The 17,104-nt window shown below is 35.2% G+C and overlaps 1 protein-coding gene across 19 annotated transcripts in view; it reads left to right on the plus strand.

The window, feature by feature from the left end:
* Positions 1-17,104, plus strand: part of PCDH15 (protocadherin related 15) — a 1,013,670-nt gene that overhangs the window by 637,017 nt on the left and 359,549 nt on the right. For all 19 annotated transcript variants that reach the window (XM_054522581.2, XM_063727642.1, XM_063727641.1 and 16 more), the window contains one exon: positions 14,545-14,738. In XM_054522581.2, coding sequence (XP_054378556.2) covers positions 14,545-14,738 — 194 coding nt within the window. The remainder of the gene's footprint in view (positions 1-14,544; positions 14,739-17,104) is intronic.

The following is a 17,104-nucleotide window of genomic DNA, read 5'->3' on the forward strand; positions in this document are numbered from 1 at the left end:
TACAAAGTAAAATATTTTAAACTACAGTTATATTAGTATCCTGATAACATAGTACTTCCAAACTTGATTATTCAGAAGAATCACTTCAAAAAGACTCTTTGGATGCTAAACTGACTGAAAACATAAGTCAATCATATATGCTATTAAAGAGGCAAAGTTGAATAATTAACACATTTATTTGAAAATCATTTATCATGTAGAGCATTTAAAGTATTGCACACGATGCCAAATCTTAAGAAATAAACTATCAACATATAGTTTATGACCTTAAGTAATTACTAGACTACTAATGAAGAAAGGCAAATTATATTTTGGTTTTATAATACATGACAAATATGACTTAGATCATCAAATTAAACATTATTAAGTGTTTAGCACATATTTCAGTATCTCTTAAAACCTTAGGGGTTATGTAGTTTAGGCTGAGCTTTCCCATTTGATAAATTTGGAGAAATACTAATGCTAGCATTATAGTAATCACAATTCCTTGCATTTTGAATTTCTATAACTGAAAAAAGAATATTTAGATTTTATATTATTTTTCAGACATTATCCCCTTTCCTTGATATACTTAACAGTGTATATTTTTAAAGAAAACTCATTTGTAAACACAATTATTTACTTTTATATTTCTCTATCATGTTTTTTGGTTGTCATAGTGAAAGTTGTCCAATTTCATGGTCCAGTTTCAATAATTAATACTTAGGTGCTTGCATTTTTTATGAAGCTTTTGCTTATTTGTATGTGATTGTTTTTACAATCATGTAAATTGCTTATTTTTAATTTTGACAATATTCACACTCATACTTACGGTTCTATATATTGCTGGTTTACTAGATATTTGACTTGAAATTTGATATTGCTCTAGAAGAAACAAAATGTACAATATACTTTATACTATTTTCTTTAGCATATGTCCAATAAATGAAACATTTCTTTGATCAATTTTAGCTTTTATTCACCTACTGTTTCCAAAAAAGAGCTCATTTTCTTTTCAGCTTTCTCTGGTAGTAAATTTTGTTATAATGTCCAAGCATAGTCATCTGAGTAAAATAAAAATAGTTGGATATTGAGATATTTCAAATACAGGAGATCTTAGGGGAAAAAACGAACATTTAAATAGAGCAGTAGGGATTTCTTAAAACCCTAGTAAACTTGCTCATCCAGTTTGGCAAAGGAAACAAACAAACAAACAAACAAAAGCACTATTGTGCAAGTCCTAATATATGTATGTTACATGTTGTATTACTTTCTTGGCTAGATTATAATTTAATCTACACAGATTTTTAGGTGATTTGTACTAAACTGAGTGCTCTGAAAAATACATAGAACGAATAAGGCACAGCCCTAATCCTCAAGGAGTTGACTATATTTTGCAAGAAATAATCCTTCTTCACGGTGAAATAATCAGAAAACATCACAATTATTGAATTGTTAAATTTGATGAGAAAGTCTAAGAGCACTAACGAGAATTCATCAAAAGTGAGTGGGGATGATGATCTGTTAGAGCTTCATGAACCTATCAAGATGTTTAGTGCTCAGATAGGCAGGTGAAGATGATATGATGTCGAAGATGAAATGATACGGCTAAAGGCGTGGTAATTTCAGGAGGCATTAAAGATACAAATTTGACTGGCATTGGAGAGAGGAGGAACTGAATGCTAAAAGATTTGCTTTTCTTTTACTAAGTCAAATATATGTTGGTTTATTCTCCCAGGCCCTTTGTCATGACAGGCTTTTCTGTACTTTTGTAATGTATTTTTATGTTTCTATAACAGCATTTCGATTAAAGATAGGTTTTTCTCTCATCTCCTTTCGTAGAGCACCTGCTGTTTGACAGAAGTTATTGTTTCTGTTTCTTTTCCACTCTTCATTTTTCAGAGTCAGATATTTGGTACAAATTAAGGTCTGAATAAATGGATCAATTATTTATAAATTAATTTAAGATGGGTACCTTGCATGTAGAGTAGTTTAGATTTGGCATTGTATACAATATGAGATTTCTTGAAGAAGTATGAAAGACTGGGTCCTTAAATCGATGGGTTAAAGCTAATGAGATGGGAATTAATGGAAGCCAACTTTGAGGAAATCTTTTTTTGAGAGTGTAAGTTGAGCATGAGAGAATTTGATAGCATTAGAGCACTTAAGGTTCCAGTTTCCAGTCTCAGAGTTTGAGTAATTAGAACCAATGAACCTTTACAAAAGGATCATGAAGTTGCTGCAGAAAAGAAACAAGCCCTTTAAATAGGCAGTGAAAAGAAATGCTTTAAAGTCATCTTCTTGTTGTTTTATTTCTGGCCTTTTTTTGGGAAGAAAAATACATAGATGGGAGATTCATCTTCAGTGACAATTATTCATTCATATAAATATTTAATGATCATATTATTATTAATGTTATCAATATCTTTTTCCAAATTATACAGCCAAAGTGATAAATTTGCCAACCACCTACCCTACTGAGGTGCCCATCATCTTGGATTATTCTAGGATATGGTTAAGAGAAGGGGGAAAACTGGGAGCCTGTTATGCTTTTTAGCTTTAAACCATCACTTGTTCACATTAAGGCCACAGAGAATAAATCTGAAAATAAATAAATTTGCAATCCCCAATTTGCTTGGCCAGCAGGAGTTGTTGAAGAACTTCCTGAATGTTATTGACACATGAAGAAATCAACAAACATAAAAGCAAACCCATTATATCATTTTTCCATCAGAAATCACACTGAATAGTGAATTTCCAGTGATAGTTTAATGAGCAGCAGCCTTAGGTTCAGACTGAATGCCAACCTGGAGAGACCCAGTAGACCTTACACAGCTCCAAGTTGATTTAGCTTTAATTAAGGATACCAGGCAGGCAACAATATAGCTTCTATGGCAATAGCATAGTAGAAGTCTTATAACTTTAGATATAATGTCTTATGTCTTCTAAGTCATCTGCACTCAGTATGTGTTACCCACTTGTTACACATTTCTGAGGAATCTTCTTAAAATTTTTGTTACACTAACTTCTATAATATCTAGTGCATTAAAAATAGATGTTAAAACACTGGCTATCACCAGAGCATATTTCATACAGTAAGAAGTTGGAATTCCCTCTACAAAGCAAATCAACAACCACAGATAGATTCACTTAACTGTTCTGATATTTCTTTAACATTTGAAAGACAATTTTTTTCCACTTATCCTCTATTACTTCTGCCTTTTTATAAGTGTTGATAGAGACATTCAACTGGGTATATTAGTTTACACATGTAAATTCAATTCTTTCTCTGGCAAATCTTTCTACATAAGGATTACCTAGCTTGTAAGTTTTATGTTGCCCGTCCAAATAATCTTTCTGTCCTAGAGATCAGTATGCACTCAAATTTCATTTTTATCTAACTACATATATGAATTTAAAAATCCCTTATTACACGATAGATCTGAGGCAGAGAGATGAAATATTTAACACAACACACTTTAATATTTCCATATTATTTTCTCAACTTTCCTCGCAAAAAATAGAATTTTCCTACATATCATACATTTTACATTACCAGAGTAGTCATTAGATACTCTTTCTCAGACAGTTCTGCATCTGGTCTGATAGCATAACCATAAACCATCCCCTAGGAATAAACTTTCACTAGCGAAAGCTTCTGCATATGAATGCAGCACACCAATCACTTTTCTTTAATAAAGCAATGCATTGATTCTTAGTCTGTCCAAACTTCGCCAAAGGTACCATGAAGAAGATAAGTTCGTTTCCTAGTTCATAGAAATATGACTGTGATAGAAGATTGATAATGCCCATACTTACAAATGACATCTTGGTGTAGTTTAGATTGTCCATAGTTCCCAGAGATATGTCCCTCCTGACTTGATCTTCTAGTATAGCCAACTAGAACCATTTAAATACATCAGAATTTATTACACTTGTTGTTTCAGTAATCATTGATTACTCAGTAATCATTCCTGAGTAATGCCAAGTTATTGAAAAAGAATGTCCCCTACTTTGCTTATTTAGGTTAATATGTTTGCCTAAAAGCCATCTCTACTTGATTCAGTAAACTAACTAATTTATTGAACTTCAAATCCCTCTTAGTTCTTTATGTCCAGTGTTGATTAAGGTGACTCAAGGATTGTTCCTGGGTTTGGTTTGGCTCTGTGTCCCCACCCAAATCTCATCTTGAGTTGTGAACCTTAGTATTGGAGTAGGGGCCTAGTGAGAGGTAATTGGATCATGGAGACAAATTTCTCCCATGCTATTCTCATGATAGTGAGCGACTTCTCATGAGAGCTGATGGTTTAAAAGTATATGGCACTTCTCCTCTTGCTCTCTCTCTCTCCTGCTGCCATATGAACAAGGTGCTTCCTTCTCTTTTGCCTTCTGTAATGATCGTAAGTTTCCTGAGGCCTCCCAGTCATGCTTCCTGTTAAGCCTGTGGAACTGTGAGTCAATTAAAACTCTTTTCTTCATAAATTACCCAGTCTGACGTAGTTCTTTATAGCCATGTGAAAATAGACTAATACATTTCCTCTAAGTATATATGATATGAATACGATTCAAGTATATTGTGTGCATACAGAAGTATTGTTTCTCCCAGAAGCTTGTAGATTAGGCATATTCTACTTCTAGGTGAAGTTCAACCTGAGTGGGCAAAAGGATCCTTATAATTGCCCTTGAGAATTTCTAGGAACAAATCATCAGTGATATGGGGTCACCATATAACTTTACTATTCACCTTCTTGTTTAAAATACTGATTCCATCAACATTTGTTTATATTTCATCCCACTCTTAAACACATCTGGTGAGGCAAAAAAGAAAAATAGACTCCGTCATACTAGGAAACCACCAAGGAATGCCTTAAGTGATGTCATTTTTATGCATGGCTATACATGTATAAGCTATGGCTGCCAGCCACTGCATGTCAGATAAGGTCAAAGTTAGAATTTAACTCAAGGCTTCAAATGTAAAATGAGGATAAATATAACCAACAGAAAAAGGCCCAAGTGATACAATCCTACCTCATATTCTGGCATGTCATAAGGAGACATTAACCCCAAATGATCCCAGTAGAGTTCTCAAGTATATCTTGTACCTTGATTTCTGCCAAATCTCTGCAATTCTCCAGCATTGGCCATTAATCATTACCACATCTGAAAGGAGCTGCTAAGAAGATTACACTCTTGCTATAAAATTTTCTCTCAGAGGAAAATATGAAGGTAGCTTATCTTGAAATCTTTGTTTGTGTGGTCTCCGTTCTATATTCCACAATTTCACCTTCTCTTCTGCTTATTACTTTTCTTAACACAGACAGCCTTTCATAGTTGGATTTGCTGATTAAATTCTGCTTTTCTTCCACGGGTCTGGCTTTTCTTTGCGTGCCAGAGCTTTCATACCTATCCATTCATAGGAGGAAGAAGTAGGTTTACAAAGGTAGCATGGAGTTCATGGAATTGATAGTAAAGTCTCTGAAAGCAGAGGAACATACAATGGTTTAAAAGAGAAAGAAAGAAACAAATAATCAAGACCTAAACTTTGTAAAGTGCATAAGAAGGCAGGAAGAAGGAAGAAAGTTAGTCAAATGAGGAAACAATACATGAACAAGTAGCCTGAGTGGCATTCTATAATATAGCAGAAAAAAATGGATAAAGATCATTAAAAAGATCAGATGTGTGGGTGGAATTTTCTTTGTTATTTTTGATAACTTTATTAAGGTATAATTTACATGTCCTCATATATGTATATTACCAAAACATCAAGGGTTTCATCTAGGTCCTGCTGCTTGCTTCACAAAATGCCAATCACTGAGACAACAAATATTGCCAGAGAAGAAAACTTTAATCAGGTGCTGCAGCTGAGGAGAACAGGAGATAAAGTCTCAAATCCATCTCCCCAAATGATTAAAATTATGGGTTTATATAGCAGGGAAAAATACTTGTGCAAAAACAAATATTAGGGAAGGGTAAGGAAGAGGAATTGGTAAACTGGAATCATGATCCATGGATGAGAGGTCTGGCATCTCATTTTCTGGATACAGTTATCTGGTGAGTTTCAGTTCCTTGATTTCTAGGAGGGTTGAGGGTTAGTTTCCTGAGGAAGAAACTCCCATGAGACAAATGTAAGTTTCAAGCTTCAAGACAGGGTATGGTTGGAGGGGGGTCAATTTCTGTGTTTATCCAAAAACTAGTAAACATTAGTTCCATGAAAGAGTTGGGCTGGTTTTAGTAAATTTAGACAGTTGTGCAACAATGACCACAATCTAGTTCTATACATTTCTTTCACCCCCAAAATTTCCATCACCCCAAAACTTTACTCATGACTGCTTATAGTCAATACTCACTCCCATTTTCAGCTGTAGACACCCCTTGTTTTGATTTCTGCCTCTAGAAGTTTTCCTTGTCTAAGAATTAAAAAATATGGAGTCCCATAATATGTATCTTTTACTTTTATTTTACCTGGCTTCTTAAATAGCATAATGTTTATGTAGCTCATCTATGCTGTGGCATGAATCAATGCTATATATATATGTTTCTTTGAGTTACTGAATAGAATCCGTCATGTGAAAACACATTCTGCTTATCTGTTTACCAGTTGATGGGCATTTCAATTGTTTCCAGTTTAATGTGACTGTGAATATTCTATACAAGTCTCTTTTTGGAAATATAAATATATATATACACATATATGTTTATTTTTCTGTTTGTCATATATAGATACCTAGTATGAAAAGTGCTAGATTACATGGTAAATATATACTTTTTAAATAAACTGTCAAACTGCTTTTTGATAACAGTGGCTTGTACCCTTTTACCACCCACTACATCCTCTCTGATAGTATTGTCAGTTCATTTGTTAAAGCCATTATATAGATGCTTATTAGTATCTCATTGTGATTTTGTGTTTCCTTAATGACAAATTAATTTGAGATACTTCCATGTACTTATTAGCCATTTGTTGATCTTCTTTGGTGAAATATCTATTCAAATCTTTCACTCATTTAAAAAATTTGTGTTGTTTGTTTTCTTAGTACTGACTGGTAAGTATTCTCTATAAATTATAAATACAAGTCCTTTATCGGATATATGATCTGCAAATATTTTGCAAATACATAATCTGTATTTTATGTATCATGTTCTTATGTTTTTGGTAGAGAAAAAGCTTATAATTTTTAGGAAGTTTATTTTTTATTGTATCATACTTTTAATGTCATATTTAAGAAACTTTGCCAACCAAATTCACAAAGATTTTCTCCTATATTATCTTCTCCTAGTATTCACAGTGTAGCTTTCACCTTTAGGTCTGTGATGCATTTTGAGTTAATTTTACATATGCTGTGAGGTAAATATCTTAGTTCATGTTTATTTTTACAGTATTCTCCCCTTGTCCTCAGTTTTGCTTTCCATGGTTTCTGTTACTTCTGGTCAACTATACTCTGAGAACATTAAATGGAAAATTCTAGAAATCAGCAATTACAAAGTTTTAAATTGTGTGCCATTTTCAGTGGTGTGATGAAATCTTGAGGTGTCCTATTCTGTCCCCAGCTGGGGGGGAATGAATCATCCTTTTGTCCAGCATCTCCAGGACATCTATACTCCCTGCCCATGAGTCACTTAGAAGCTATCTCTGTTATTAGATTACTTGTGGTGGTACCCTTGTTTTACATAACAATGGTCCCAAAGCACAGGAGTAGTGATTCTGGCAATTCATATCTATCAAAGAGAAGCTATGAAAGTGCTTCCTTTAAGTTAAAGTTAAGTTAAAGAAGCTATGAAAGTGCTTCCTTTAAGTTAAAAGGTGAAAGTTCTTATCTTAATAACGAAAAAAATTGTATGCTGAGGTTGCTAATATCTGTGTAAGAATGAATCCTCTATCCATTAAATTATGAAGAAGAAAAAACAAAGTAATGCTCATTTAAATATTTCCCTGAAATAGAGTCTGTCCTCTCTTGATGGAAACATTTACTAGTTAATTTATCTGTATTTTTTTACTTATTGAGTAATTCAATATTATTTCTATACAGGGACAATTCTGCCACTTTCAAGCAATATCTTTGCCTAAGGTAATGAATAATTATATATTACATTATGGTATTAATGATTACATGGTATCTCAAACCAAAATCTCAAAGCACAATAATCCTAGAAAAATAATCAAAAAGCAAATCAAAAAGAGTAGTTAACCATAAAACCATTTTATATAATATTTAGAGTTCTTATGGTTGAAAGACATAATTTCAAAATAAATTAGCATTTAAAATATGTAATTTTTAATCAGAAAGTGGTGAATTTGGTTTCAGGCATAACCAGAAACCATGTCATGAGCAATATTTTCTGCTTATTTCTTGACATGTCTTCTTCTGTATGGGTCTCAGTCTTAGGTACATCCAATGAAGACTGGAAAACCAGCAGAAACACCAGATATAAATTTACCAGTTTAGCCCTACAGGAAGAAAAAAACACTCTTTTCCAGTAGTTCTAGGAATCACCTTGACTATACCAACTTGAATAACTTGACATGTTTTTTTGCTAAACAATTTCCAGGCATGAGATGCCTATCACTGGAGCTAAGTGTCAGCTCCATCCAAACATGGATGGCAAAAATAATTAATTGCTCCCCAAAGGAAAATAAGGGTCTTTTACTGGAAGCAAGAGCCAAGGATGCCCAAGAGGCAAAAACATCAAATGATCAATACATTCATGCATTATCAATTAAGCCATAATTCACTTTTTTTTTTTTTTTTTTTGAGATGGAGTCTCGCTCTGTCACCCAGGCTGGAGTGCAGTGGCACAATCTCAGCTCACTGCAAGCTCCACATCCTGGGTTCACGCCATTCTCCTGCCTCAGCCTCCCAAAAAACTGGGACTACATGTGCCCGCCACCATGCCTGGCTAATTTTTTTGTACTTTTAGTAGAGATGGGGTTTCACCGTGTTAGCTAGGATGATTTCGAACTCCTGACCTCGTGATCTGCCCACCTCGGCCTCCCAAAGTGCTGGAATTACAAGCGTGAGCCACAGCTTCCGGCCCATAATTCACTTCTAATAAAAAATATATTTATTCATATAAAATCCCATGTTTACACTCTTGCATTACAATTTATATTCTTGTATATGGTTTATATCAACTGTGGCTTTAATTCTGTGTGTCATTTTTGAGACTCCAATTTGAATGTTTTTGTTCAGCTTATGTACAATTGAATCTTCTTTATATTTGTCCTTTTATATCAAGCTGTATTTTTTTATCAGAACCAGGGAAGAGCAATTAAAGAGAGTAGTAAACTGCAGCCAAAATTTAAAAGGAAACATTAGGAGCAACTTAGGTTATTTTGTGGCTGCGTGGGTGATTGATGGTGATATGGTTTGGCTGTGTCCCCACCCAAATCTCATTTTGAATTCCCACATATTGTGGGAGGGATCTGGTGGGAGGTAATTGAATCATGGGGGCAAGATTTTCCCTTGCTGTTCTCATGATAGTGAATAAGTCTCCCACAATCTGATAGTTTTAAAAATGGAAGTTTCCCTGCACAAGCTCTCCTCTCTTATCTGCTACCACCTTCTGTCATGATTGTGAGACCTCCCCGCCATATAGAACTGCAATTTCAATACCTGTTTCTTTTGTAAATTGCCCAATCTCGGGTATGTCTATATCAGCAATGTGAAAATTAACTAATACAATAAATTGGTAACAGTAGAGTGGGGTGATGTTGAAAACATACCTGAAAATGTGGAAGCAATTTTAGAACTGGGTAACAGGCAGAGGTTGGAACAGTCTGGAGTGTTAGAAAAAGACAGGAAGATATGGGAAAATTTGGAACTTCCTAGAGACTTGTCAAATGGCTTTGTCCAAAATGCTGATAGTGATATGGACAATAAAGTTCAGCCTGAGGTGGTCTCAGAGGGAGATGAGGAACTTCTTGGGAACTCGAGCAAAGGTCAATCTTGTTATGTTTTAGCAAAGACACTGGTGGCATTTTGCCCCTGCCTTAGAGATCTGTGGAACTTTGAACTTGAGAGAGATGATTTGGGATACCTGGTGGAATAAATTTCTTAGCACCAAAACATTCATGAGGTGTCTTGGGTGCTGTTAAGTGCATTCAGTTTTATAATGGAAACAGAACATAAAAGTTTGGAAAATTTGCAGCCTGACAACACAATATAAAAGAAAATCCCATTTTCTAAGGAGAAGTTAAAGCCACCTGCAAAAAATGTGCATAAGTAACAAGATGCTGAATGTTAATCCCCAAGACAATGGGGAAAATATCTCCAGGGCATGTCAGAGGTCTTCACAGCAGCCTCTCTCATTGCAGGCCCAGAGGCCTATGAGGAAAAAATGGTTTCATGGGCAAGCCCAGGGTCCCTGTTCTGTGTGAAGCCTAGGGACTTGGTGCCCTGTGTCCCAGCCACTCCAGCCATGGCTGAAAGGGTCCAACATAGAGCTCAGGCTGTGGCTTCAGAGGCTGCAAGCTCCAAGCCTCAGCAGCTTCCATGTGGTGTTGAGCCTGCAGGTGCACAGAAGTCAAGAATTGAGGGTTGGGAACCTCTGCCTAGATTTCAGAGGATGTATGGAAACACCTGGTTGCCCAGACAAAAGTTTGCTGAGGGGCAGGGCCCTCCTGGAGAACCTCTGCTAGGGCAGTACAGAAGGGAAATGCAGGGTCAGAGCCCTCACACAGAGTCCCTACTGGGGCACTGACCAGTGGAGCTGTGAGAAGAGTGCCACTGTCCTCCAGAGCCCAGAATGGTAGATCCACCTACAGCTTGTACTGTGCACGCGCAAAAGCTGCAGACACTCAATGCCAACCCATAAACAAAGTTGGGGGAGAGGCTGTCCCCTGCAAAGCCAAAGGGACAGAGCTGCCCACGAGCATGGAAACCCACCTCTTACATCAGCGTGACCTGGATGTGAGACATGAAGTCAAAAGAGTTCATTTTGGAGCTGTAAGATTTGACTGCCCCACTGGATTTCGGACTTGCTTGGGACCTGTAGCCCCTTTGTTTTGGCCAATTCCTCCCATTTGGAAAGGCTGTATTTACCCAATGCCTGTATCCCCATCGTATGTAGGAAGTAACTAACTTGCTTTTGATTTGACAGGCTCATAGGTGGAAGGGACTTTTGACTGTGGACTTTTGAGTTAATGCTGAAATGAGTTAAGACTTTGGAGGACTGTTGAGAAAGCATGATTGGTTTTGAAATGTGAGAACATTAGATTTGGGAGGAGCCAGGGTTGGAATGATATGGTTTGGGTGTATTCCCACTCAAATCTCATCTTGAATTCCCACGTGTTGTGGGAGGACCCAGTGGGAGGTAATTGACTCATTGGGGCAAGTCTTTCCTTGCTGTTCTTGTGATAGTGAGTAAGTCTCAGGAGATCTGATGGTTTTAAAAAGGGGAGCTTCCCTGCACAAGCTCTCTTCTCTTGTCTGCTACCACATAAGATGCACCTTTCACCTTCTGCCATGCTTGTGAGGCTTCCCCACCCACGTGGAATTCCAATAAACCTTCGCTTTGTAAATTGCCCAGTCTCAGGTATGTCTTTATTAGCAGCATGAAAACAGACTAATACAGATGGGGACATTTGGAATATGCACATGTTGAAACACTGAGAGGAAGGAATTATGAAAGGATAGGGCTAAAGTTCCTGAATAGAACTACAAAACATCATCGAAAAGAAATAAAAAAAAAATAGCTCACAATTTCTTACCTTTTAGATATCACAATGTTTCAATAAACACTTTAAAGTCGTAGAATTGTTTTTACTTTCATCTGAAACTTGTAAGCAAAACATTGGCTTCCCCATGTAAATAAATGCCCTTTTCATTTAGGAAGCAGATTTCCCCGCTAAATTAGAAATGAGCTTCATATATTTCCATCTCATAGATACTATCTACTGGTCACAGAGTCATTGAACTATAATTGAATTAAATTCTTGCCATAGCTTAGCTCCAAAATTAGCATCTACAACTCCATTCAACATCATCTAATAGACTTCAGAAGGGGACATCTACTGTGTAATATCGTTGAGGTTTTGGATTTTTTTTTTTTTTTTTAGGAGTCTCACTCTGTTGCCAGGCTGGAGTGCAGTGGCACGATCTCAGGTCACTGCAACCTCTGCCTCTCAGGTTCAAGCAATTCTCCTGCTAATATTGAGGTTTAAAAAAAAAAAAGGTCTTGAGTTTTCAGGATCTTACATGGAAGACACTATTATGATTTGGGTGTTCAGAATCAGTGTCTCAGCTTATTTTTCTGATGGTGGACTACCATTGATTTCCTTAAAATATCTTTGTTAGCATACATGCAAACAAATTATGTTGACTCATAACCCATTATTTTATCATTTAGTACTAAAAGACTGAAAAATAGTGTTATCTAGGTAACTTAAACATAGAATCCTTATTTTGTCTACTTGTTAAACTTTCTACCTCCTAATAATTTCTGCAGAGCTAATTGTGTTCCCTGAATACCTTAGCTCAACTGTGGTTGACTATCTCTGCAATTTAGTGGGTGTTTCTGTCTCCTGTGTTTTGCAGTACTATTTGGTATTTCTAGCATCTCCCAGGTGGGTACCTTCCTCAATGTAATTATCATCCAGCTTATCCTCCCTTCCAACATCATTTATGAAAATGTTAAATAAGACCAGCTATAATGCTGACATCCCTGAGGCACACTCCTTAACACCTTTTCTTAACTTGATGCATTGCCATTTATCATTACATTCCTTTAGCCAATTTAAGTCCCAGGAAGAATGTAATATTGAATCCAATTTGAGCTAAATTTTAATTAAGATTTCCTGAGACATTTTAAGTGATTTAAGTATAATCAAAATTGATATCTCCTCTGTTATCCCCATCCTCTAATTTTCTAATTTTATCCATACACAAAACAGAATTAGTTTGTCTGGCTTGAATAGCCCTCTATAAATATATGCCATTCATTTTGACTGTTTCTGCAAATGTTTCTCCTTTGCCTTTAGGATTATGTCTGTCAGGCTTATACAAGTCCCAGAATCATGTCATAAAATGCCTTTCCTTCCAGCAACCACATCTGTTCACCCCCAAATACCCAGTCTCAGGACTTAGTTGCATTAATGTCATTTCCTTTTCCATTCTCAATTATTTTTTGCTGCTACTTCTATGGACATTATCACTCTAAGCGTGACATATAATAAAAAATAGAATATGCATAATATAACCCCTTCAGCACAGTGCATAAAGTACTTTGTTTACATTTATTGAGGATATTAAACATGAACTTTTGAATGGGAAATTAGTTAATATGGTGTTCCTGAAATTGAATTCAAGTTTCAAGGTAAATGTGCATGTTTACATTTGATCAAGGAAGGTATACCAGCATCTTCACTGTATTTTCAAAGGAGTCTGCAAACTATAAAAACTACTATTTTTAGAAGTAATGTATTGAAAATATAAATATAGGTAAATAAAACATTTCTATAGGTAGGTTAATTTACTACAATTACGTGTGTTTTCTTTATTCCACAGAAAACTTTTAATTATATTCCCTCTGTGTAAATTGAGACCACTTTCTTTCATTCTTCAATTTTTGTATGATGAATACAGAAAATACTGTTGATGTATGTAAAATGCTTACTATAAGATTTCTGCTAGAATCCCTTTATATCCTTTTTCCCCTTTAATTTATATTTATCAGCAAGTCAAGGAACCACTTTTAATATAATAAATCACTGTTGCTTTAATGTTGCTTGATGAAGTTAATCATTGTTATCTTTTCATATAATATCCCAAATAAAGTCTTTTAGATACCAGTTCCTTCAAAATGATTATAGATATATGTAAATTGGCTGTACAGATGTTTACATGCTTAATTTCAAGGGCTCCGAATAGATTTTCTTTCCCCAAAGAAACATTTCTTGGGCTATGTTACCCTTGATATTTTACAATGGGAGATGCATTTGTTTGATTGTTGACACATTAATACTCTATGACTTATCAGTCCTTTATAAATCGGGGGTGCAAGTTAAGAACCTTTCCTAGAGCAATTGTAAACAAAAAGGACACAAAGATGAGAGTCTCTGGGAGACAGGGAGGAGAACATTATGGAAGGAAAAATGAGAGTAAAAGGAATGTTGGGAGTAACAAAGACAGACTATGCCTATTTCATTTCTTCCAGGTTCAGTCTGTTTTAATATGAGTTTATGTGTCAAGAATGCGAGGCAAGACAGAAAAAATAAATTTCCTATAGGGATATTAGATTTTCTGTTAGGGCTTTCCTCTTTTTCCCTTTATTAAATTAAAATAAAGATAAGCCTTCAAGATCCAAAGTTTATTTCTTAATCACTCTCACAAAAAACAAAATCACTCTTATTCTTGTGATTGCTTTAGTATTGTAACAGGACACAGTAGCCTCAGTTAAAAAAAAAACAAAAACAAACAACAACAACAACAAAAAAAAACAGTATATATGTCAAGGAAACTTTCCTGTGTTTTTTTCTTTGAAAGCAAGCTTCTTTTGTTGGGGGAAAAAATGACATGGTGGTGAAAAGTTGAGTCCCAAGAGGATTTATGTTGTGATTTTCAATTTCAGCTCACTGCAGTCGACGCAGACGAAGGGTCAAATGGGGAGATCACATATGAAATCCTTGTTGGGGCTCAGGGAGACTTCATCATCAATAAAACAACAGGGCTTATCACCATCGCTCCGGGGGTGGAAATGATAGTCGGGCGGACTTACGCACTCACAGTCCAAGCAGCGGATAATGCTCCTCCTGCAGAGCGAAGGTAATTTATATTAGAACCAATGCAGTCTTTTCATCGGGCCCGTTTAACCCTGTCATTAAATTTAAGAAGCGCGGCAAGTATTCTTTTATCCTATAAACATCTAAATTAGATCAGAAAATCAGAGAGACCAGATTCTCAGGAACTGCATGCATATTCTGATTTGGTTAAATTTTGGGAAAAGGACAATATCAGAGGCATATTTCAAATTTATTACGGAAAAGTAAGGCTGCAGACAGAGAGAGAAAGGCTCTTTTCTTCAAAGAAATGAACAGATGTGTCAGTGGCGTGTAATGTCTCAGGGTTTCAAAGTCACTTCTGAGTGTATGGGTAATTATTAAAATAGTTATGTAAAATAATATATGTATTTAAATATGTATATACACACACAGACTCGCACACAGACAGACGCACACACACACACACACACACACACACACACACACAGTGAGCTAAAAGATTTCCTGCTATTACAATTGCATCTTTCTAGTCTCCCACCTGAGAAACCCCTTTTGTTAATTTATTGTTTATTTCCAGATTTTCAGTATCATTCCAAGAAAATATGAATAAATATTAATATATTCCTTCACTTTGCTGGGTTTTTTTTTCCATTCACAATGAATGTATCCTGGAGTCCTCTCCATGTAAATACTAGATAAATCCTTCAAATTATTTTTTCACAGTTATGTAGTATTCCTTAATAAGTATAAAACTATGGAAGAAGTCTATTATTGATAAACATATTCCTTAATAAGTATAAAACTGTAGAAGAAGTCTATTATTGATCAACTTTTCAATTTATCCTCTTTTATTGACAATGGAGAAATATTTAACACTGAACATGCATCAGTTTGAATGTGTACAAGTATATCAGTTTTGCATATTGGTATGTTAAGCCCAGATTACAATTATTCTACATTTTCTACTAGTGTTTATGTGGATTAATATTGTATATTTAAATCTTCATTGTATTTGAGATGTATCTTAGTACACAGTAGGAGGTATTAATGCAGCCATAGTTTTATCCAGTCAAATACTCTGTGGTCCCCACACAATACATTGTGATAGTCATCCAATGATGAACAAATTTGAGATGTTGCATTTATTATATCATATATTTTCTTATGTATTTTGATTTTGATCTAAATGTTCTATTCAATTCTATTATTTATATTTTATAAGTTATTACCACACAATTTTAATGATTAAGGTTACATAGTATGCTCTATCCTCTGGTGCTACTAACTTACCTCAATGCTGTTTTCCCTCCAAAATGTTCCCTCTCCTTCTGTTAAGTTTTCTCTTTGACTTTAAATAAGCTAGTTCAGTGTTTTTGTTGTTGTTGTTAACTGTGTTTTTATTAGGAACACAAGAGATTTATATATTAATTACTTAGGAATATATTATATATCTTTGATGTTGAATCTTTCTATCCAAGAACATTTTGCATTTGCATATGTCCATGCATTTTTTTGTGTTTTTTAGCAGGCTTTTGTTTTTCTTTTTATGTAAGTTCTGTACATTTCTTACTTGATCTATTTCTACATCTTTTGTTTTCATTGTAAATAGGCTTTTTTTCTTTTACTTTTTTTCCCCCTAGCCAAGGTCTAACTCTGTCTCCCAGGCTAGAGTATAGTGGCACAATCCCAGCTAACGGAAGCCTCAAACTCTGGGCTCATGCAATCCGCCCACCTCAGCCTCCCTAGTAGTGGGGACTACAGGTTCAGGCCACCCACCAATCCTAGCTAATTAAAAACAAATTTGTAGAATCAGAATTTTGCTATGTTGCCCAGGCTTGTCTCAAGCTCTTGGCCTCTACTGATCCTCCCACTTCAGCCTCCCAAAGTGCTGGGATTACTGGCATCAGCCACGATGCCTGGCCTCCATTTTCTTTCTTTACTTTCATTTCCTATTATACTTCCAATAAAAATGCTTGTGTCGTTTGTGACTTGAATGAGACTGCCTCAGTGTTTCCCCATTAGATTGGTCTACGGTTTTAAAAACTATTAATAATATGTTAAAAATATACTCATCTATTTCTATTTTATTGACTTTTTAAAATAGTAATGGTGCTTTTCTCAGATCAAATAAATAGCTACCATATATGAGGACAGTAATGACTTTTCTTCTTGAGTTGATGATATAATGACTGATCTTACTATAGCTCCTATTTTGCATCCATGGTTTAGATGGATCTATTTTGCATCCATGGTATAGATTCTATTAGGACATAATGTTTTTTCTCTTGAAATAAGCTGATATTATATGCTTGTTGTTATTTTATTTAATAAAATTAGTCTGTACTTTTCTTTTTGAGAAATCCTATCAAGATTAAGTGTAGTTGTCATAATACTTCATAAAAGAAACAA

This window comes from Pongo abelii, chromosome 8, assembly GCF_028885655.2.
Source record: "Pongo abelii isolate AG06213 chromosome 8, NHGRI_mPonAbe1-v2.0_pri, whole genome shotgun sequence".
NCBI classification, from domain to species: domain Eukaryota; kingdom Metazoa; phylum Chordata; class Mammalia; order Primates; family Hominidae; genus Pongo; species Pongo abelii.